This window comes from Ursus americanus, chromosome 9 (genome assembly GCF_024610735.1).
Source record: "Ursus americanus isolate L20-20 chromosome 9, mUrsAme1.1.p, whole genome shotgun sequence".
Classification (NCBI taxonomy): Eukaryota; Metazoa; Chordata; class Mammalia; order Carnivora; family Ursidae; genus Ursus; species Ursus americanus.
The window spans coordinates 73,647,455-73,671,632 of NC_142135.1; the positions used below are offsets into that span (position 1 = coordinate 73,647,455).

The 24,178-nt window shown below is 42.7% G+C and overlaps 1 protein-coding gene across 1 annotated transcript in view; it reads right to left on the reverse strand.

The window, feature by feature from the left end:
• Window positions 1-24,178, reverse strand: part of RGS20 (regulator of G protein signaling 20) — a 48,271-nt gene that overhangs the window by 11,589 nt on the left and 12,504 nt on the right. The window contains exon 2 of the mRNA XM_087864878.1: window positions 6,122-6,270. Coding sequence (XP_087721004.1) covers window positions 6,122-6,270 — 149 coding nt within the window. The remainder of the gene's footprint in view (window positions 1-6,121; window positions 6,271-24,178) is intronic.

A 24,178-nucleotide genomic window follows, 5' to 3' on the forward strand; every position in this document is an offset into this window, starting at 1 on the left:
TTCCACTCTTTCCACCATCTTATAAGAGTAATTCAGCCTATTTTTAGCACATTTGCTTTATGGATTTTCAGTAATTGTGTGTGTGTGTATGTGTGTGTGTGTGCAGCTAGCTGTCTTTCATTAATGCAAAGTCATTAGAAATGCAGGAACTCTTCTAACTTGTTGCTTCCATGATGCCAGTTTCAGTAAATAATGGTTTTTCGAAACAAAAACAAACTTAAGAGGCATCTGGAGGGTGTTCTCACTGCAGGAGCATTAATACTGCTCGACTTCTTAAGCTTCTTTCGTAAGCAGAAAACATCAGTACACAATGGGTATGAAAAATCAAAGAGAAAAAGAAAGGATGAATTTGACCCAAGATTTCTAAGAGAACTGGAAGTTACATTGTGAATTAAATAACACAATCTTTATTTAAGCTTTGACATTTTTTCCATGTCTTATTTTTTAAAAGTAGAAATATTTCTCAAGGAGATAATGTGTTCTTAAAAAAGTGAAAAATTTATTTTGTGTCAAGTTTGTAACCTGAGTGTATTGTTATTGTTACAGTAGAACAAGAAAACGTTGCTGAAAGCTAAAATAGTTGCTCACCATGTTTAAGTGCTATTCAGTAAAAGAAGCCCCATGGTTAGATATATTTTGGTAAATTTTTGAGCTACAAAGAGGACAAAATTCTTCAATCTTCTAGAAAGGAAAAAATTTATTTTTAAGAAATCCAGCATCTGCATGACTTCTTTGATAAAACAAAATGCCAGAAGGCCATGAAGCAGAATTTTGAGAAAAATAATACAAGGTCTTTGAAAACATATTGCCTTTTTCTTTTCTTAAAAATTGCCTCTACTGTGTATTGTCAACATGGATAAGTCTCAAAAGCATGCTGAGAAAAAAAAAATCAAGGAGATTAAACATTGAAACAGTTAAAGTTTGCTATGTACTTTAAAGAAAAAAGATTTTATTTATTTATTTATTTATTTATTTATTTATTTATTTATTTATTTGAGAGAGAGGGGCAGGGAGGGGCAGAGAGAGAGGGTATAGAGAATTCCAAGCAGACTCCACGCTGAGCATGGAGCCCGACTTGGGGCTTGATCCCACAATCCTGAGATCATGACCTGAGCCGAAATCAACAGTTGGACGCTTAACCAACTGAGCCACCCAGGTGCCCCACCAAATTTTTTTTCCCCCTCCAGCACATGCATTTAAATGCAGATGGTATTGCATTGTATAACTACACTGCAATATATTTATCCATTCTCTGTTCATGAACTTTAGAGACCTTTTCAATTTTTCTCAATCAGATTAATGCTTCAGTGAATCCTCTCATTCAGGTCTCCTTTTGCCTAGGTGCAAAATGTGCAAAAAAAAACCTAGAGGTTTTTTTAGGGTAGAGTATTATATTTAGAAGGCTATATATTTAGCTTTCACATATCCAATCCTTGTTGGTAGGAGCACAAACAGATTATGTTTTCTCCTTCATTTCATTTGCTTTTTTTTCTTCTGGCTATTATATTCTTATCCACCTCCTGAAGTTCTTTCTTTATATGTTCTAGGTTAATGTTCTTTGTTTGTTAAATGCCTTGTAATTATCTTCTCCCAGTATGTTCTATCTGTTCATTATACTTCTGATCTTTTGTTAAACACATTTTAAAAGTAGTTTTATTCAGATATAATTTGCACACTGTAAACTCACAATTTAAATGGTAGAAGTCAACGGTTTTAGTATATTCATACCATTGTGCAGCCATCACCATGATTTTTTTTTTAAGATTTTATTTATTTATTTGACAGAGATAGAGACAGCCAGCGAGAGAGGGAACACAAGCAGGGGGAGTGGGAGAGGAAGAAACAGGCTCATAGCGGAGGAGCCCGATGTGGGGCTCGATCCCATAACGCCGGGATCACGCCCTGAGCCGAAGGCAGATGCTTTAACCACTGTGCCACCCAGGCGCCCCCATCACCATGATTTTAGAACAGTTTATCACTGCAAAATGAAACTGTACACATCAGCACCCATTTCCCCTAGGCCTAGGGAACTGCTAATCTACTTCCTGTCTCTGTGAATTTATCTATTCTGGACATTTCACATAAATGGAATCATACGGCATGTGGCCTTTGGTGTCTATCTTCTTTCACTTAGCATCATCTTTTCAAAGTTCATCCAGGTTTTAGGGTTTCAATACTTCACTCCTTTTATGGTCAAATCATATTCAACTGTATGGGTATATGCCACATTTTGTTCATCCATTCACCAGTTGATGGACATTTGGGTTCCTTCCACTTTTTGGCTGGTATTAATCATACTGCTGTAAATATTCATGTACACGTCTTTGTGTAGAATATGTTTCTATTTTTCTTGTTAGACACATTTTTATATTTTATTGTAGTCAGATTTATGACTTTTTAAAAAGTCGTTCTTCCCAATACCAAGATCAGAAAGATAATATCCTGTATTTTATTATTGGCTACTCACATTTAGGCCTTTAAACTAACATCTGGAATTGATATTGGGTTTGTTTGTTTTTGGTAGGGAGAGATTGGGTTTTGTATGTGCTGCAATATAGGAATAGAAATATTTTTGTGGGGGCACCTGGGTGGCACAGCAGTTAAGCGTCTGCCTTCAGCTCAGGGCGTGATCCCAGCGTTATGGGATCGAGCCCCACATCAGGCTCCTCCGCTATGAGCCTGCTTCTTCCTCTCCCACTCCCCCTGCTTGTGTTCCCTCTCTCGCTGGCTGTCTCTATCTCTGTCAAATAAATAAATAAAATCTTAAAAAAAAAAAAAAGAAATATTTTTGTGGATTTGGATACCAGGTAGGGTGACCAACTTTCCTGGTTTGCCTGGGACTCACAGGTTTTCTGGAGCACAGGACTTTTCAGTGCTAAAACCAAGACAGTCCCAGGCAACTGGGATGAGCTGGTCACCCTAATACCAAGTATCTTGGTATTTATAGAATTATTGATTCTCTCTTTTGTTAATACCACTTTTGTCATATGTTGATCATTCTCTATATTTCTTTTATTGTCTTCCATCAATGGGAAACTATCTGTGATACTTCTGACTAATCAAGAAAACCATTAATTTGGAAAGACAATGTAATTTTTCTTCTAAGGAAGTCTGAAGTTATCTGATTTGTCTACCATGAACATGAGATTACTTGTTTATAACCTTGGATTTACACTTTTTAACACAAAATTAAATATGATGTTTTATAGCTATATGTGTCCATGACTGTTACTTGTTTCTCATGACTACCCTCTGGGTTCACTTTTTCTTCCTGAAGCACACTCTTTCTTAGTTCTTTTAGGGAGGGTCTGAAGACAGTTAGCTCTGTTGACCTTTGGATGTCTGAAAATGTCTTGTTTTACCCCCACTCTTTTTTTTTTTTAAAAGATTTTATTTATTTATTTGAGAGAGAGAGAGAGACAGCCAGCGAGAGAGGGAACACAAGCAGGGGGAGTGGGAGAGGAAGAAGCAGGCTCCCAGTAGAGGAGCCTGATGTGGGGCTCGATCCCATAACGCCGGGATCATGCCCTGAGCCGAAGGCAGACCCTTAATGACTGAGCCACCCAGGTGCCCCTACCCCCACTCTTGAATTATAGTTTGACTAAGTTTTCCATTGCTTTTCTCCAGTTCGTTGAAGACATTGCTCTATTGTATTCTTTTAATTGAATCATAATGAACATACAATGTTACATGAGATTCAGGTGTACAATATAACAATTCGACATTGTTTCTCATTGTTCTACTGTCTATAAAGTACACACACAATATGTGAGGCAGAAGTATTGGCTGTGATGATGGTGTCTAAGCACAGCTCTATAATTTATTCACCATAGTTGGTGTCAGTAGAAGGAGCCTGCTCTGGAAATGGCACGCCACCACCTGCTATGTTCACACCACCAGTCCTGTACATGTTCAGAGCACAATCTCAGACTCCTGTGTCCCTCTGAGGCAGCAGAAAAGGGAGGGTGATGGGGTCAACAGGAGTCTCCTCTGCACCAGGGTATCTCTGCCCATCTCTCAACATCATCTCTAATTATCTCACTGAAACTGATTAGTGGAGTGAAAGACTGGAAGAAGGGCTAAAATGAAATCCCGTCACCACTGGTGGGTGTCCTCCTGATCTAGGGTGGGTCCTGAACACCCACGCATGTAGGGTGTGCCAAGATGGGCCTCTCCTCTGGTTTCCTGCCGTGTCCTTTAGATTCCTGAAGGCTGAAGCCTTTCCTGGAGTGCCAGACTGCTTGGCTCCTGCCAGCCCCACATCTCTCATATTCCCACTTGCCATCTGGGGTTTTGCTCTGAACAGGCCAACCACCCACCATCCTGACTCCATCAGTCCTCAGAGTGTTGTATTGCTGGGTCCCATCCACCAGATCGGAACTTCCTGGAAGTTAACACTAGCTCAAATCAATCAAGAGACCAAATTTTCCTGGACATTTAATGTCAGCCTCCACCTGCTTCACCCCAATTATAACAGTCCTGTCACCGTTGTTGATAGCTGTGCTATCACCTGGTCATCTTCTTTACTGGGGAGTGAGGGCTTGGTCCGACTTGTGGTCAAGCCTACATTAATATACAATAATTTAATTGCCTAAAGTTAGGAACACACTTGGTAAGCATAAGCACTTCTTGTAGTCAAGATTTCAGAAATGCCACCTAACGGTCCCATGATTCCTAGGTGTAAACTCTATACATTTCTCCAGATCTTTGACAGTGACTCAAATGGTCAAGGATATTTTCCATTCAAGTTGTGTATCTCTCTTTCAAAGCAAAGATTTTGCATCTTCTTGTACCAGTAAGTTAGCTTATATTTTTATATTCTTCTGTTAAGCATATGTTTTGACATTTCTCTTTATGAAAACATGAAATTAATAAAAGAAAAGCAGAAGATAAGCTCCCTCTACTTAACCTTAATCTTTAAGACCCACCTTAAATTCGAACTCTTCTACAAATTAATTAAATAATTAATTATTTATTTATGTTATTATTAACATATAATGTATTATTTGTTTCAGGAGTACAGGTCTGTGATTCATCAGTCTTACACAACACCTAGTGCTCACCACAATACATACCCCCCCAGTGTCCGTCACCCAGTCACCCCATATCCCCACCTTCTTCCCCTCCAGCAACCCTCAGTTTGTTTCCTGAGATTAAGAGTCTCTTACGGTTTGCCTCCCTCTCTGGTTTCATCTTGTTTCTTTTTTTCCCTTCTTTCCCTATGATCCTCTGCCTTGTTTCTTAAATTCCACACATCAGTGAGATCATATCATTGTCTTTCTCTGATTGACTTATTTCACTTAGCATAATACCCTCTAGTTCCATCCACTGGAATGTCGTTGCAAATGGCCAGATTTCATTTTTTTGATGGCTGCATAATATACAAAGCCTTAATACCAAGTAGACTGCCTTGAGTTCACTGCTTCCTAACCATCTAGTTATTGTTTCTGCCCAAATATTAATATTCGATCACCAATGGCCTTAGACTGTTCTTTAGTTGTTTAACACACTAACTTGATTTCAGGGATTGGAACAGAAGTACCTTGGGCACTGGGTGTTATACGTAACTAATGAATCATTGGACACTACATCAAAAACTAATGATGTACTATACAGTGGCTAACTGAACGTAATAAAAATTTTAAAAAATAAAAATTTTCAATGGGAAAAAAAATTGATACTCTTTTTTAAAACAGCAGTTTCTCAAGTCCCTTGAGAGCTGGAATACAGAGCCCCTTCGTGTGTGTGTCTGTGTGTGTGTGTGTGTGTGTTATGTTGTTGTCCTTCACAGATCCCAAATCAGTGTCAGGCATATAGTAGTTGTTTAAAGGGGCGTCTGAGTGGCACAGTCAGTTAAGCATCCAACTCTTGGTTTCGGCTCAGGTTGTGATCTCAGGGTTGTGAGTTTGAGCCCCATGTTGGGCTCCACATTTAGCATGAAGTCTGCTTGAGATTCTCTCCCCCGCCCCACCCCTCCTGCTCATGCTCTCTCTGTCAAATAAATAAGTAAATATTAAAAAAACCCACAAAAAACAAGTAGAGAGTTAATCATAAGCTGACACTACTCAGGGGTACCCTCTGCCAGTCAGGAGCACATGACTGAGAAAAACCCCAGCCTTACCAGGAACAGCTGCAGCAGCAGCACCAGCAGAAGCAGCAGGCGTTGGACCCGCGGTCCCCCGCTCCGGGCTGGCCTGGCGTGGAGCCACTGGTCTCCTGGGCTGCAGGCATCTGCCGTTTCCGCATCTCCGACTGCTCAGATCTCATGAGCTGCAACAGTGCAAGCAAAAGGGGGGCCAGTTACCACCACACATGGCCAGAGAGTCAGTTGTCTGGATCACTGAGAAGACACAATTATGACTCTCTCCAGGTCATTTCTGCAAATTCTGGCAAAATTTATATAGCCAACATTTCATGGCAGTTATCTGCCAAGCACTGAGAATAAAAGGATGAATGGAGGGGGTCCCTGCCCTAAGGCGCTTCCAGTTCAGGAGAGCACTCAAACACTGACATCACCTACACGAGGCCATCACGGTGACAGCTACGATGAGAGCATTCCGCAGCCTTGATGTCCCCTTTGGGGTGAACTGCCAGGGAGCAGTCCCAGGTGACAGCTGAGTTAGGGATACCAACAAGGCATGACTGTGAGCACCGTGGGCTAGAGCGTGCATACGGGAGGAAGCCAGGCCAAGATGGCAGGCATGCAAACAAGGCAGGAAGACGGAAGTCCTGGGAGGTTGTCGCTTTCTGAGACCCCCTGAGGTTCAAGTCTTAACTCGCTGTGAAACCGTGAAGAAGTTTTGCCACTCCAATATGTGCAAAGGACCTAGACCCCTGCCTGCTACTTAGTGTTGCTCAATTATTCCCAGGAAGCAAGGGAGGGCTGGGGACCGTGGCCTGCTCTGACCTGTCCTGCCATCTGCGAGGACAGTCACCCTGGCCTGCCTCAGTGTACAGCAAGCCATTGCAAACAAGGTCTATGCCCTTCAACCCATCCTTTTTCTGAGGACCACAAGAATGGCCGAAGGAGAGAAGCATTAAAGCAGCGTTAAGAACGAGAAATTGCCACGTGCACTTTTCCATTTGATACTATCGTTCGATTGTTGGTGAAGTAAAAGCAAAAAATACCAAAGCTACATTAAAGAATCTTAAATAAGACTTGGGATTAAATTCTCGATGTGTTCTTCTATCCCAACACTAGATTTATCTCTTCCTACTATTACTGATTCTTATACTCTATTGGACTTTATTTTTTTTTTAAGATTTTATTTATTTGACACGGAGAGAGAGAGCACACAAGCAGGGGGAGCGGCAGGCAGAGGGAGAGAAGCAGGCTCTCTGCTGAGCAAGGAGCCCCATGCGGGACTTGATCACGACTGGAGCCAAAGGCAGAGGCTTAATCGACTGAGCCACCCAGGTGCCCCTGGACTTTGTTTTAATGATTATAGTTTTAGTATATGTTTTTATATTGGGTAGGTGAAGTTCTCTTCAGAAACTTAAAAAAAAACTTGTTTTTGGCTGTTCGTGTCTGTTTTCTCATCCAGTTGAATTTTGGAATCAGCTTTTCAAAGTCCAGAAATAACCACGTTAGGATTTTGAGTAGGACCACATTGAATTTATAGGTCTATTTATGAGACAGGACATCTGTTTGAGTACCTGCCAAATCAGGATGACTCCTCGGGAGTAGCCCTTTTAATTATCCCAGGATGTAGTTCCAGGAGCGCAAGAGAGACGCGGTCAAGTGTTTACCGTCCTTTCATCCACAGCCAGAACAACGCTCACAACTCCCGGCCATGATGCCCAGCCCGAGCAGTCCAGGACGCCTGCACAGGGGCGGCTCGCTTGTTCAAAGGGTGGAGACAGAGACATTTGTCCAATTCACAGCCACGTTTTATGGGCACCACTGGGAGACAATCCTCTTTTAATGCCCCTGGGGTAGAAACCTGGTGCTCCTCCAGGCATCTGCCGCATTGCAGAGACACAGACTGACAACAGTTTCCCTTCATTCAAGACACTGAGGGGCAAGAACGAGCCCACACAGGCTTCAAACAAAGATGCTGGGTGCAGGAGATGCCCCAGGTGATTATTTTCTAAGAGATACTGATGCAACTTGTCTCATTAAAAAGAAAAAAAATCCCAACAGCTTCCCAGAAGGAAGGATTGTGACAAGGTAACGTCAACGGGTTTCAAGGGACTACATTTCCAACATCTTTGCAACACCGGGTCTTCCCAATCAGTACGTGACATATGTGTTCACTGAGAGCCTCTCTTCTGTAGATTTTAAAGACTTTCCTCAAACAGGTCTTACATATTTTCGATAGGTTTATTTCTGAGCATTTTATGGATCCAGTTTTACTGCTGTTGTAAATACTTCGCTGCTTCAAGTTTCTAAGTAGTTATTTTGGCGTATAGGAAGGCTAAGGGTACCATATCTGGCCTCCCCGCTGAATTCTCTTATTAATTCTGGTAGTCTTTGTACTGATCCTCTTGGGTTTTCTAGGTGGATAATCATACCGTCTATAAATAGTCACACTTGTCTGTTTACTTTCTGTATCTTTCCAAGTACAAGATCCTTCCTCTCCTTGGTCTTACTTCACTGGCCAAGAAGTTCCATAAATATTGAAAAGTAGCAGTACTTGTAGGTGCCTTTGACTTCTTCATGACTTTAACAAGAAGACTGATGGCACTTTACCCATATGTGTGATGTGTGCTGGAGGTTTCCGGGAGAAGATAGTTTTACAGAGTTAAGCATATCTTCTTCTATTAGTTACATAGTACAGAATAATTTGTGCCTGCTTAACTTACTATTTATTTTACCGAGAGATGGAGAGTGCGAGTGGGAGTAGGGGCAGAAGGAGCAGGAGAGGGAACCTCAAGCTGACACAAGCTCTGCGTGGAGTCTGAGGCTGGGCTCGATTCCAGGACACCAACATCATGACCTGAGTGAAACCAAGAGTCAGCTGCCCAACTGACTGAGCCACCCAGGAGGCACCCCCCCATCTTACTACTTAACATATTTTACTTGCTTGTACACACCTCATGTTTGTAAATCCCGGGAAGACTTAATGATTTAGGGAGCAAACTCTGAGAGAACATCATAGGGTTGCTCATGACTAAAGATAGCCTTCAGAAATCAAAGGCAAATGACATCAAAGTCTGTTCTCACACATTTTGGAAAAAAGCTCTATTGAGGTGAACAAACATACAGTCTGCGCAAACTGTTTAAAGGGTATAATTTGGTGAGGTCTGGCGGGTACATACCTGTGACACTGCCGCGACAATCAAGACCACATCATCCACGCAAGCTTCCTCACACCCCTCAGGAGTCCCTCCCTCAGGCCCCTCTCTCCTGTTCCTGCCCTCACTCAACAGTCACTGACCTGCTTTCTGCCACCAGATGTTAATTTACATTTTTAAGAATTTTATACAAATGGGATCTTTTTTGTCTGGCTTCTTTCAGTCAGCATGATTATTTCTCGAAGGTTATGTGTATCAGTCATTCATTCCTTTTTTTAAATTTCTGAGCTGTATTCCATTGTCTAGATGCATATCATTTGCTTATCCATGTGCCTGTTGCTGGCCTTGCACCTTATTGATGGCTCCTGAAAGGATTATATATATAAAAGTCACTGTCTTCTTTTGAACCCAGAAGTCTTTTATCAGACAAGATGAGTGGTGCACGTGGCTGACACTGTATTAAAATTTACAGCACTGTAACAGTTGCAATGTTCCTAGTTTGTTCTTCTACATTGAATAATGCTTGATGATTATGGTATTTCTTGGATTAGTCATGGTTGTTAACCATTTTCCTCACTTACAATTCCTCCTTTATTTTCTTAGTGTTCCATGTTTCAATTCATCTTCATAGAGTTTCAACTTAGCTTCATAATCTATTTAATTTTTCCTCTGTTTAACATTAGAATTTCTTGTATGGTTTCTTGGAAACCTTACACGTGGTTCAGTAACATTGACATCTTGAATCATTTAAAACTTTGGATAAACAAGAAATATATGCTATTCCTATAAAATCTACGAGCAACCTATTTCCTCTCAGTTCCAAAATTTCTAAATGAATAGCAATGGTTTTCACTCAATTACTAGGTGTTGGAGTGTTCAGTGGAGGAAGTAGTTAGTCTTGACGATTTATGCCCTGCTGAGCCGTGGTGGGATACGAGAGTGTGGGAAAAGGCAAAACGTGTTGATAAAATCTGAATATTAAATAGTACCAAAATGTTGATAATTGTTGAAGTTGTGTCTTTAACATATGGACTTCGTTATACTTTCCTCTCTACATTTTTTTTTTTTTTGACAGCAAGGATGCAAGCTGTGGGGAGGGAGAGGGAGAGAGAATCTTAAGTAGGCTCCACACCCAGCATGGGGCCTGACCCGGGGCTCCTTCTCACGACCCTAAGATCATGACCCGAGCTGAAATCAAGAGTTGGATGTTTAACCAGCTGAGCCACCCAGGCGCTCCCTTCCTCTGTACAATTAAGTACGTTTGAAAATTTTCTTTTAAGTTTTTAAAATGTTGAATTCTATCAGTTAAAAAAAAATCTATTGAGAATATGAATCTATTAAGAATATGAATTTTCTCCTTTGAATAGTAAATGAAGTAAATTAATGAATTTCTTAATTTTGAATCACCTTTACCTTACTAAGTAAACTCTTCTTGGGTCTAAAAGATGGTTATTCTTTTATTATACTGCTGAAATTGATTTGGTGATATTTATAAGGAGTTTTAAAAAAATCAATCTATTTTTTAAGAATAAAGATTTATTAATTTATCTGAGAGAGAGAGGGAGAAGGAGGAGGAAGGAGAGAATCTGAAGCAGACTCCACAGAGCTGATGCGGGGCTTGATCTCACACCCTGGAGATCACAACTTGAGCAGAAACCAAGAGTCGGAGGCCCAGCTAACAAAGCCACCCAGGCACCCCTATCTATCTTTATTAAGAAATTACTTTTGTCCATCCCGAAGATTTGCAGAATTTGCCTGTAAAATTACTGAAATCTCTCAAGACTGGCTTGTTGACTATGTTTTCAATTTCTTTTTTGATTTGTTCTTTTTCATCTTCTTCCTTTCTTTGAGTCGATATAGTTTTCATCTCCTGTAAAAAAAATCCATCCATGTCATCTAGTTTGCAAATGTACTGAAACTCATTATTAATAGTCATCTTATCACTGTCAGAATGCGATGCTTTAAACTGCTGCCTGCTTGTTTAAAAGACAAATGTGTAATTGCTTATGGGATAGGTGCATATTTAGTGTCATGAAATATTTGTAGAGACTTAATTTTTCAATGTGATAGCTAATTAATATGAAGCCTAAAAACATGTATTATAAAGATTTTATTTATTTATTTGACAGAGAGAGAGAGAGCACAAGCAGGGGGAGCGGCAGGCAGATGGAGAAGCAGGCTTCCTGCTGAGCAAGGAACGAGATGCAGGACTTGATCCCAGGACCCTGGAATCATGACCTGAGCCGGAGGCAGAGGCTTAACCGACCGAGCCACCCAGGCATCCCTAAAAGCATATACTGAATGAATGCTACCTATTTACAAGATTTTTAAAATATCTCATTGGTATGTATTAGCTCAGCTAGTCCTTGCAGACATTGGCATATGATCTGATGAGCCAAACTAGCTTCGCGTATCTTTTTTCCTTTGCCTTCACCATATCTGTGGGAGAAGCCTGTACACATTTCATTTCCATTTATTCTCTCTAAATAACATGGAATCAGTGCTTCTTTATCATTGCTACTGTTTTGCTCTTCAGGCGAGTGTCTGGCATAGACTGCTGGGCATCACCTCAGTGTCCCCTGGGATGTCACATGCATAATGCCCCAGTAACTGGCTGCCTTTGCTTGAGAAGTTATATGAATGCAAAACCAATGTCAGTGACCTCAGATGCTTTATTCTATAATTTATGGCATTTAAAGAGCAGCCTGAGGAAATGGGAATAATACAGGTTGGCAATTTATTAAATATTCAGATCTTAACCGAAAGATAATCCTACTCAAACATGGCTTTTCCCCAATTCCTAGGAACCTGGCATTTAAGAGAATTCTTTCAAAGTTCACGTAAAAGCCAAGGCAAACTCATAATCTTGATCACACTCTTTTAGTAATTTGGAATCAAAAGCAGTATCTTGTTAGAAAAAAATGTAACCTAACCATAATTAGCTCAGAAAAGTTATTTATTTTATGGTAAACTTAAACTTTCATTATAGTTTCTTACCTCTGAGAACAGCCATTTTTGAATTACACATTGGGAATATGATGACATATAAGTACTATATGAAAAAATTCTCTCTTAAGGCCTAGGACCTGAGCTCCTGTTAGACTCATAGACAAGATCCCAGTGAAGGAGAACCAAGAACCTTAGAGGGCATAAATTCAAAACCTTCCTCAGCAATTCTTAGAAAATGATCTTACCATCAGGGGACAATTCAGGGCCCTGAAAGTTAAACCAATATATTAAGGAAAGTAGAGTAAGGCCAACTTCCCATGAAGGCAACCCAAATCCCAAATCCATTTATACAGCCTCTGAGTTCATTTTTCTTTAACACACCTTGGCTCTTGAAGTATTTTCCCTTTGGGCAGTACTCCATTGTGGATCATGAGTATGAAAATTAATAAAGGGAAACCTCACTAAAATGGAGTCGGGAAACCAGAAGGGGGAGCTCTCACCCCTTACCAGTTGATGTCAATTACAGGAAGAACTGCCAATTACACACCCCAACAGAAGAATCTCCAACAGGAAAGAATCATCAATTACAGGCCACAACAGGAAAAGATACACATTACATCTCCTCCAAGAAATCAACTACCCCAGCAACTCAGCCAATGAGAAACCCTCATCACCCTGAACTCTTGCTTTTCTCAAATGGACATTTTTTTCGAAACAACCTCTCCCCCAGCTTCCTCCTTCTCCATAAAATGTTACTTTCCTTTGTTGGACTAGCCTATGGTTTTCTGCCGTGGCTTGCCTGTCCTAAGTTGCAATTCTCTGCTATTCTTGAATAAACCTGTTTTTTGCTGGTAATATAAGTTTTATTTTTATCACAGTAAATTTTATGAATTTCTGTTTTCATTTCCATTATTCTTTATTTATCTACTTTCTCGAAAACTACTTTGTTAGTTTTCTCCTCACCTCTGGCACTAAATTCTTAGTTCATTTATTTTCCATCATTGCTGTTTTCCAATTAATGCATTTTGGGCTACACATTTTTATCCAATTACTGCTTTGATCGTAACTATAAGTTTTGATATATGGAACTACTGTTTAATTCCAAAGAGCTCAGATTAAATTTAAGCTCAGATTTCTTTTTATCCAAGATTTTTCAGAAGTTTATTTTTAATTTCTTGGCTAGCCTGTCGTTAGCTTATATATATTTTTTGCACTGATTAGAAAATGTGACCTCTATGACTTTCCCACTTTTGAATATATTGAGATCTGAGGGTAACTTTCTTCAAGGTTTAAACGGATGTAGCTTTGCTTACCTGTAGTTTTATGTTTTCCAGGATGCTGTATAAATGAAATCATACAGTATGCAGTCACCTCTAGAATTTTCCATTCATTTTCTGGGATCATAATGTCATTGGGATGCAAGAAATTATTAGCCTGGCCACTTGCCTCACAGCGGAATCATTACTTCCCAAACCAATGGGGTCTCTCTGATTCTTTAAATATTTTGGAAAGATTCTTTAAATTGTAATACAGATAAGAAGGATGTCAACACGTTGAAAACATCAAATGTTTCACAAGAAAGGTGATTCATGGGCTCGAGGAGTTGTTTTGCAGCCCCCTCACCTGAGATAGAGAAGAGTGGGAATGGGGTGGGCACAGAGCACAGGACGCCTTGCGCCCTCGCTACCCATGAACTCGTCATTCCCACCACACTCTCCTCACGGTATGTTGCAGAAGTGACGGGTTTGAGTTTTGCCCTTCCTCTGTTTTCACACTGAAGGAGTTACAAATGAAGTCCAAACGGGGTGGGAGGAGAAGGCTGAGAACTATTTCTGGTATTTTATAGCTTCAGTAATTCCAAATATATTAACTCTACTAGGTCGACTACAAATGAGCGTGAGACCCTGCGTGTGACGCTTCCTCTCGCACTACAATGGCACACGCGAACTGTACGTCCTTTCCCGTCATGCCCTGTCTCTCCCCCCCCCCCGAAAATCTTTTCAAATGGCTGAATCTACACCAGCAACAATCTCCCCTCCTCGGGAGCAGCTTCTGTTCATTTATCTCGCGCTGCTTGCTGAGCTCCCACGGCCAGTGGTGCCGGGCCCATTAGAACGGTGGTGACACTCCAGGAATATTCTCTGTGCTGCCGCCTCAAGAGACTCTCATTTCCTTGTTCTGCAGTAACATTTCTCAGTATTTAGCAGAATTTGCTCCTAATTTTACCCTGCTGTTGGTCTTCCTACCATTTAAGTTTCCCCAGCCTGAAACAGCTTTTTCTAACATGATTTTGCCCTGGATGCACGATGAGTTTTCACAGATACCACCTTTAAGTCTATATCCTACACCCTGCCCCTGCCCCTTGGCAAGCACAGCCAGGGTGTGCTCAACAGCCACGTGGCAGATGGCTGAGTGAGCTCCTGCGGGTGCTGGCCACGCTTGTTCTTCGTGCTGGGTGCTCAACTGCGGGGGGCAGGGGAGGAAGCCAGGCTCCAGGTCCCTCTCAGAGGGCGCCTCACTTCTGAAGAACTGGAGAAATTCAGGTGAACCGGCTGGGGAAAGGGACTGTTCAAAGTCCTTACACAGGTTGGAGGGAGGTGCAAATCGGGTGTGATCAGCACCGGGCTTCCAGGCCCGGAAGGGGGTCGCTTCTGAGGGTGTTTGGCTTTCAGGCTGGTTAACCTACAGGAAGTCTCTCTCATTCAAGAATCTACACCATGAAGTTTGAAAAACAGACAAGGTGAAATCAGCAGGACCCATTTCACTCCTGAACGCTCCTGGGTTTAGCTACTTAATCTGAAAACACCAACATGTGAACGCAGCTTTCTCTGAGTCCCAGAGTCCCAGCGTTAACACCAGATCACCTGATGCTAATTAAGTCACAACCAAGCCCACTGCCTGCCCAAGGCTTCCACCTGTTACTCTTAGCTGCTGAGAAATGAGCTGAACCTAGGTCAACAGTGATGTTTCTATTTTGTTTAGCTGAACCCTGAAACAATTTCAAGTTTGAGGGAAAGTCGGCACATTACCCTGTGGTACAGTCATCACCAGAAAGAAGTACAACTCACTCCAGCTCATGAAATATTAATGAAGAGCTGGCAGTTACTTGCACTGTCTTCAACATAGTCAACTGGACCAAAGCTCCAATCAGAGCTGTATCTTTCACTTTATATGACACAGAAAGCTAGCAGTTTTTAGTACCTCATGGGTTGGTTGGGAGATCTTAGCTCTTCCTCTGTGCAAAACTATGAGTTTTCAAAAATTTCTGTCCTTTGATTTTATTGTCTGAATAATTTGGTTGCTATTTTAAGAAAAAGCCGGTTCATTGTTCTAGGAGGGGAAGTCAACTGAAAGCTTACTAATAACAATAGGCATTTTAGAATTATAATTACTTCCAGATGGATGCTTACACATGTCCTCACCTCTTAAAAAACACATAAGTATGTTACCATCTGTTTTGCAGTGACTCTGAATGGAAATCTTTACTCTCCTGTTTAAATAGCTGCCACCAAGGTTAAGACTATAATAGTAATGTCTTTCTCTTCTTTTCTGCTGTTATTAAATGGATGTATTATATAACTCAACTTTTATGATTGCCTTTGGGAAATATCAGAAATAATAAGAGTATGATCTAAAGGGAATTAATCAATGGTGCATGTTTTAACTTGTTCTTTCTTAATATCAACCAACAATTAACATTTTTTTGAGTAGTGATTGAAATCTTTATCCCGGCCTTGCCTTATCCCAAGAGACCATGGGGAATTTCTCAAGGACATTGGAGATGGGTGCATTCCCAATGGTAATGTAGCTCAGGGGCACCTCAGAATGTACTAAAGGCGTATTAAAATCTTTGTGGGGCTGCTTTAGGAAATCTTCAGATCATGAAGGAATGTGTCAAGGCAGTCATTAGCAGTTTGCATGAGAATTTGTACCAGCTTTTTTTAGTGTTTCTCAGCAAGGAATAGGCCCTCTAACAAGAATTTATGTCAATCACTGCAAATTACTGGAAAAAAAAAACAGGACAACTTATTTGCAACATGGAAAAATTACTGTCCAAATTTGAACTTATTTCCATGGACAAACCTACCCATTTTCTCCCCTCTTCCTGTCTTGGTAAGCAGTGTTGCTGTCTATCCAGTTGTCTAAAAAAGTTTGAAGCCACCCTCCGCTCCTCCCACTTCCAGCTCTTGGCAAAGCCAAACGAAGACTCCCGCCAAGATGTTTTTCATGTCCATCCCTCTTTTTTCCCCCCACATGCCTAGGCCCTAGTTAGCCTCTCTGGCCTTGGATTATGAGGAAAGTCTCCACATCAATCACTCTGCCTCTATTCTGGCTTCGGATCCCTGGAAAAAGGGTAAATTCTGGAAGGAGCTGTGAGAGAGTTATCACTGCCCTTCCTCTCTCTGTGGTCTTTCTTTTTCACTCTTTCTTTTGAGGCAGCATTTTAGGTGGTACTTGGTAGGGAAGGAGTTGACTTTGGGATGAGTGTGCTTTTGCTTGGGGGATACATTTTCATTTTGGAGGAAGGTAAGGCTGGGGAACTGCAGAAGCACAGTTTATTGGGGCACCTGGCTGGCTCAGTTGGAAGAGCATGCAACTCTTGATCTTGGGGTTGTGAGTTCAAGCCCCATGTTGGGTGTAGAGATTACTTAAAAAGAAAACAGAGGGGCGCCTGGGTGGCTCCATTGGTTAAGCATCTGACTTTTTTTTTTTTTTTTAAAGATTTTATTTATTTGTCAGAGAGAACACAAGCAGAGAGAGCTGTAGGCAGAGGGAGAAGCAGACTCCCTGCTGAGCAAGGAGCCCCATGTGGGACTCGATCCAGGACCCTGGGATCATGACTTGAGTTGAAGGCAGACATTTAACCGACTGAGCCACCCAGGCATCCCAAGCATCTGACTCTTGATTTTGGCTCAGGTCATGATCTCAGGGCTGTGAGACTGAGCCCTTCATCGGACTCTGCACTGGGTTTAGAGCCTGCTTAAAATTCTCTCTCTCTCCCTCTGCCCCTTCACCCCCTCTGTCCCTCTCTAAAAAAGAAGAAGAGTGGGTTTTCTGATGCTGCTCTGGCTTAGGCCCTGAAGAACCTAGAGAGAAGCAAGAACAGTGCTAGGTCATCAGCTAGGTCATCAGGGTTAGAGGCCTGGCAATGACCATCAGCAGGAATGTGGTCTGCTTCTCATTGTTTCTTGTGCCCTATCTCTCAGGGACCTAACTGCTGTGGAAGGTGGCTAGTTGGAGAACAGATGTAGTCAAGATAAGGTTAATGTTAATTCTGGGACTATGTAACTAGCATTCTAGGTTAGTCAAATTTGACACATTTTTCTAAACTGATATTTCTTTTTCTATAACAATTGTTGGACATCTCATTTATTTATCCAAAATATTTTAAAAAGAAACCTACATCAAAACATTAATACAGTGATTTTTTTCATGATGGTAGAATAGCATACAGGAGGCACTAGAAATAATATAAGTACATGTCAAACAAAACACATATATTTATTCATAAACATACATATATGTATATATACACGCACAATAATGATAGCAAAATGGTTTAATAAATTAACCTGTCCATTTTCATCTAGAGGAAATAAATTGCCAGTGTATGAATGGATTCCACCTGATTCCTCTGTCAAAAATATAAAAATCAGTCATTTTTGTTTTTACGTTTAAAAGTTCAGCTTTTGGGGGGCACCTTGGTTTAGGCTTGGGTTGTGATCTTGCAGTTGTGGGATCAAGCCCCACACTGGGCTCACCCTCAGCGCAGAGTCTGCTTAAGTTTCTCTCTCTCACTCTGCTCCTCCCCCCTCCCCAGTCTCTCTCTCTCAAATAAATGAACCTTTTTAAAAAATTAAAAGTTTAGCCTTTTCTTCATTTTCATAGCAGTCCGTAACCTAAAATCAGCTTAACGATACCATGCAGATTCAGCCAACTACTAAAACATAGGGAATGGCACACATACACACACGGCACACCCCAGAAGAGCTGAAATAATGAAGAAAATGCCAAGTATGGTGATGACCTGGAGCAGCCTACATTGCTGATGGGAGTGCACACTGGAACCACCCTTTGGAACACTCACAGAATCCATGAAAGCTGACCATATGCACACCCTCTGACCCAGCCACTGCAACCCCTAGTACCCACTCCTAAGAAAGGCTGCACCAAAAGCAGGTATTAGGATATTCTTGCATGTACTACACATAATCGCCTAAAACTACTCAAATGTTCATCAATAGTAGAATGGATAAATGGTGATATATTCATACAACGGACTACTGTTCAGCAATGGTTGATTTACAATTACCTCAGCATGCGGATGAATCTCACCAGCAACGCTGCGTAAGAGAGCCAGGGGATACAGACTTTATACTGCCTCACTCCATTAAAAGAAAAATACAAGCCCTGGCAAAACTGTCGTCCGCTGTCAGGAGTCAGTCAGTGCTTCCGCTCGGTGAGGAGGTTTCTGGGAACCTGTAACGTGCTGCTGCCACAATGCGGGGGCGGTTACAGGGGTGTGCTGAGTGATGGAAACGGACGAACCCGTATGCGCACTTTTCTATTACTACGGCAGGGTCTCAAAGAAAGCTACGATGAAGACAAGGCAGGCTAGAAGCCATGATCATGGAAGACGGGTAGAAGAGAGGTTTATAATTGTCTGGATGTCTGTCACCTGCCAGGGCGTCTGACTTCATGCGCCTCCCCGGGAACACGAGGCAGGGGAACACCGCGCCTGGGAAGACTTGCCAGCACCAACAGCCGGCTCGCCAGACTCCAGATGCTGGCTTGCCTCCTCTCTCCTCTCTGAGTGTTCCTTTTTGGTCTACTCTTACTGCAAGGTGTTTGCCTTGTGCTTTTAATGTTTTCCAACCTTATGTCAAAGGACCGGAAAGCGTTATGGAGGAGGAACTTTTTAAGATGTGTAATAGCACTGGGTGCCATACACAACTCATGAATCATGGAACACTACATCAAAAACCAGTGATGTACTGTATGGTGGTTAACTGAACATAATAAAAATAAATAAATAAAATATGTAATAGTGATTGAGATACCGTCCGTTTCACACAGAAATCCTACGAAGTTCTTGGCATGAATCTGGAGCCCAATAAGCACAATCATGGCCTTGCAAAAGATTTTTATATGCTCCAATGTTGTTGGATACTGTCAACGAGACACTGTGAGAAACGGTGGTGGGGACGTGCTCTTCACAAGCTTCCTGGGCACTTTGTTCACAGTTTCTCAAATGTGGAAAATACGCTGAGTCTTTGACGATGTAGCAGGAGGATCAGGCAAAGACTGACCTGATCAGGGCGCCTGGGGGGCTCAGTCCGTGAAGCATCTGCCTTTGGCTCAGGTCATGATCCCAGGGTCCTGGATCAAGCCCCTGCACAGCGGGCTGTCTGCTTCTCCCTCTCTTCCTCCCACCCTGCTCATGCTCTCTCTCTCAAATAAATAAATAAAATCTTTAAAAAAAAAGAATGATCCGATTATAAGTCTAGGATAAAAAGTTTAAAAATAGGACCATGTTGTTTGTTTTCAAAGCGTTTTCCTGCTGACCTGGTCACACATTTATTGAGCTCCACCTGACGCAGTCCATGCTGCAGGTGGGGGGATCTGGGGTGAGCTTCACTATCTCTGCCAAGGGCTTATGTTCTAGGCAGAGAAACACAAAATCATGACAACAAATAGGTAAGATGCTAAAATGGTTGATACCCCATAGCATGATGAGGGGTTGTGGCCAGGAAAGATCTCTGAGGAGGGGGCACCTGAAGGGAGACCAATGATGAAGTGAGGTGGGTGCACACAAATGTTGGCAGGTGCTTCTAAGAAGGAACTGCAAATACAAATGATACCGCCCCGTCCTGGAACATGCAGAAAGGGTAGTGACTGATAAAGGGAAGGAGGGCACTGAGGACATGTGAGTGAGGGAGATGAGAATGGGCTGGAGGCCTCAGACACCAAAGAATTTATGGAGGGGAGCACCAGAGTGAGCAAATGGGTGGGTCACAGGCATGGGTTTTAGGATAAGGTTTCTGAGGAGGTGCAGTGGGTTATGGTGGATCCTGGGGATGGTCCCATATGTGAGGGGTGAGGTGTGGGAGGGGAAAAGCCTCCTGGAACTGAGAAATCAAGAAAGCTGAGAGACCAGAGGGTAGCACAGTTCATTTACAGGGATGTGAAGACAGGGCCAGTGCTGGAGAGGCAACGACACCCACGTGCTAGAGTCTTCTACCTGAGGGCAGGGACCAGAGGGTGAGTAGATGACAGAAAGGAGCAGAAGCGGAGGTTCACTCTAAGGACACACATTCAAAAGAAGTTTGGGTGTTTTTTTTTTTTTTAGTTGTGGTAAATTTACATAAAATTTATCATTTTAACCATTTTTAAGTGTACAGTTCAGTGGCGCTAAGCACACTCACACTGCTCTCCTACCATCACCACCATCTGTCTCTAGAACGTTTTCATCTCCAAATGAAACTCTGAATTCATGAAGTACTAACTTCCCATCCCCACCTTCCCCAGCCCCTGACAACCACTGTTCTACTTTCTGTCTCTAAAAATATGTGTCGTCTAGGTACCTCGAATAAGTGGAATCATACAGTATTTGTCGTTTCACGTCTGACTTAGTATAACCACCATGTCTTCAAGGTTCACCCATGTTGTAGCTTGTGTCGGAATTTAAGAGCAGGGTCTTTGAGGGAAGAATGTTTTGGAAGTGGCCACAGAAACACCCACCTCACTTCTAAGTATGGAAGTAAGTGGTAGAATTTCAGTGGGAAAACGCCTGCAATTACCAGGGCCATGGGGAAAAGCACTGCCTTCCGAGAGCAGCCAGATTTCAGTGAGGGAAGGAAGGGAAGGGATGTTGAGACACTTGTGAAAAACTGGGGCATTCTGATGGCAGACTGAGCTCCAGAGAGCACGGTGGGCAGGAGGCAGAGGGGCGTGCGATGAAGCCAGATGGCAGAGCTGCGCATCCCTGTAGTGACCGGGATCAGAAGCCGAGTGGGAATAACAGTTTATGTGGAGAAGTCCTGCAAGTCTTGGGCTGGCACTTCAAGAATAATCACTGAAAAATAATGAGCAATTGAGGGGCGTCTGGCTGACTCAGTCGGCTAAGCGTCTGCCTTCGGCTCGGGTCATGATCCCAGGGTCCTGGGATGGAGCCCTGGACTGGGGTCCCTGCTCAGGAGGGGAGTCCGCTTCTCCCTCTGTGCTCCCCCCACCCTCTCAAATAAATAAATAAAATCTTAAAAAAATATATTAACAAAAAAATAATGAGCAACTGATCCAGAATTTCTACAATTTCCCTATGTCACCTAGGAAAGAGATCATGGGACTTCAAGTCAGGGTCTACTTCTACTCTGACCTTTGCCACTCGTGTGGCCTGAACCAAGCTACTCCATCCTCCTAAGCCTCCACCTCCTCAACTGGGTATCAGCCCTAAGTGAGAGAACGTACGTGGGAGGTCTCGGAACTAGGAAGTGCTACTCTCATGCCATTATTATTATTAGTTTAACTCAGTACTCACTGATGGTATGTCACGTAAAAGAATGAGTAGTGTGGGAAGTCTTTAAATTGTGTGTGTGTGTGTGTGTTTTGTTATAAGGAGGCTCCATGCCCAGCGTGGAACCCAACCCCAGTGGAGCCTGAAATCACAACCTGAGATCAAGGACCTGAGCTGAGATTAAGAGTCGGATGCCCAACCGACCGTGCCACCCCAGTGTACCTAAATTGTGTGTGTGTGTTTTAAGATTTTATTTATTTATTTGACAGAGAGAGAGAGAGAGATCACAAGTAGGCAGAAGAGCAGGCAGAAGGAGATGGAGAAGCGGGCTCCCCACTGAGCAGAAAGCCTGACACAGGGCTGGATCCCAGGACTCTGGGACAATGACCCGAGCCAAAGGCAGATGCTCAACCAACTGAGCCGCCCAGGTGCCCCCTAAATTGTGTGTTTTTTAAAAAAGATTTTATTTATTTATTTTGAGAGAGAGAGCGTAAGCGTGAGCATGAGCAAGGGGAGGGGAATGAAGAGGGAGGGAGAGGAGGGGGGAGGGGGAGGGGCAGAAGGAGAAGAAGCAGCAGGTTCCCCACCGAGCAGGGAGCCTGACGTGGGGCTCAATCCCAGGACCCTGAGACCATGACCTGGGCTGAAGGCCAACACTTAACCAACTGAGCCACCCAGGCGCCCCCTAAATTGTGTTTTAAGAGCATAAACAAATCCGTCCTATACCTTTGTATCTACATTCAGCAGAGAGTGAAACAGCCGGGTCCCCGCTTACCCACCCTCAGACCTCTGGCACCTCAACCACTCACAAACCTAGAAGAGACCTATAATGCCTCGTCCTGCTTGCAAGTGGTAACAAAATAGCTGAGGAGACGGAGAATGGGGAGACCAGAGGAGTGTCCATGTGTTAGCTTGCCAACCAGAGCGAAGGAACTTTTGCACATTCACGGGGGAAGCCTGGGGAGAACCTGCCTGAGGCCTGGGCAGGAAGAGGTCCGGGTGCAGCCCTGACTTTCCCACTGTCAGGCTTTGTGACTTCAGCAATGGGCCACCTTCCCAGGCCTCAGTTTTCCTATCTGCAAATTGAAGGATGATGACTAGCTTTTCTTCTTATTCTAAGATGCTATTACACGGGTGAAGCATGCAAACATTGCTGAGTGAAAAAAAGCCAGATATAAAAGGCCACATATTGTAGGACTCCTTTTACATGAAATATCTAAAAGAAGCGAAGCTGTAGAAACAGAAGGTAGATCAGTGGTTGCTAGGGGCTGCGGGACACAGGGGCTTGGTGGGTGACAGCTGGGGGTGTTAGGTTTCTTCTCAATGATGAAATCATCTAATGTTCTAAAATGGATTATGGAGATTGCTACACACTCTGAATATATTAAAAGCCATTGAACTGTACACTTTAAATGGGTGAATTGTATGGTATTGTAAATTATCTCCCAATAAATTTTATTAAAATGCCATTACTTTATATAGACTTGTCACCTGAAACTAATGTAACATTGTGTCAGCTACAATTAAAACAATTTTTTTAGATGCCATTTTTCAATTTACTTTAAAGGCAGCATGTTGGGCTGCATGAGTCCAAAAGAGCAGGGACACTGGCTGTGAGTTCAGTTCTGGCCCTGACGTGGTGACCCTACATAAGTCATTTGACCGTGCTGGGCTTCTGGTGGCTGAGTCATTCCCACTTGCTGTTTTGTAAAGTTAACGTTCACTGGGCATGGTATTTAATTGGGCATTGTTAATTTTGTTAGGTATGACAAAGGAATTCCATGACTTAGACCCAAGACACATCAAGACAAGGAAAGAAAAATATGCAGGGAAGAAGAATAAGGAGAGAGAACACGTGGCAGGGAGAAGCAGCTGCGCTGTCTGGTGCGTTGGGAACAGCGACACACCAGTAACACAGGCTGGCAAGTGGTGAGGGGGAGAGGGCTGTGGGCGCATCACAGGGCCCTGGGGTGTAGTTGGAGGGTGGACAAGCAGCCCAACTCCCGAAGGAAATGCTACATTATGGCCCAGAACTGTGTATAGCGCCTAATATTTAGAGTTCTTCAAGTGTGTATTTGAAAAAGGAAGTGCCATGAAAATACTTCCCCAGGGGCACCTGGGTAGCTCAGTTGGTTAAGCATCTGCCTTCGGTTCAGGTCATGATGCCAGGGTCCTGGAATCGAGCCTTGCATCGGGGCTCTTTGCTCAGTGGGGAGCCTGCTTCTCCCTCTCCCTCTGCCCCTCCCTCTGCTTGTGCTCTCTCTCTGACAAATAAATAAAATCTTAAAAAAAAAAAAAAAGGAAAGAAAATACTTCCCCAGACATCACGTTATAGTGGGAAATTCAGATGAACATAGCATTCACCTTACATAGCATGTCAGTACTCCCTGTGTATGGAAGCCGGTTGGTACAAAGATCCAGAATGCAAACTCTTTCCTTGGTTGAAAGCACAAGAAGTGCGCTTTGGCCCAGAGAATT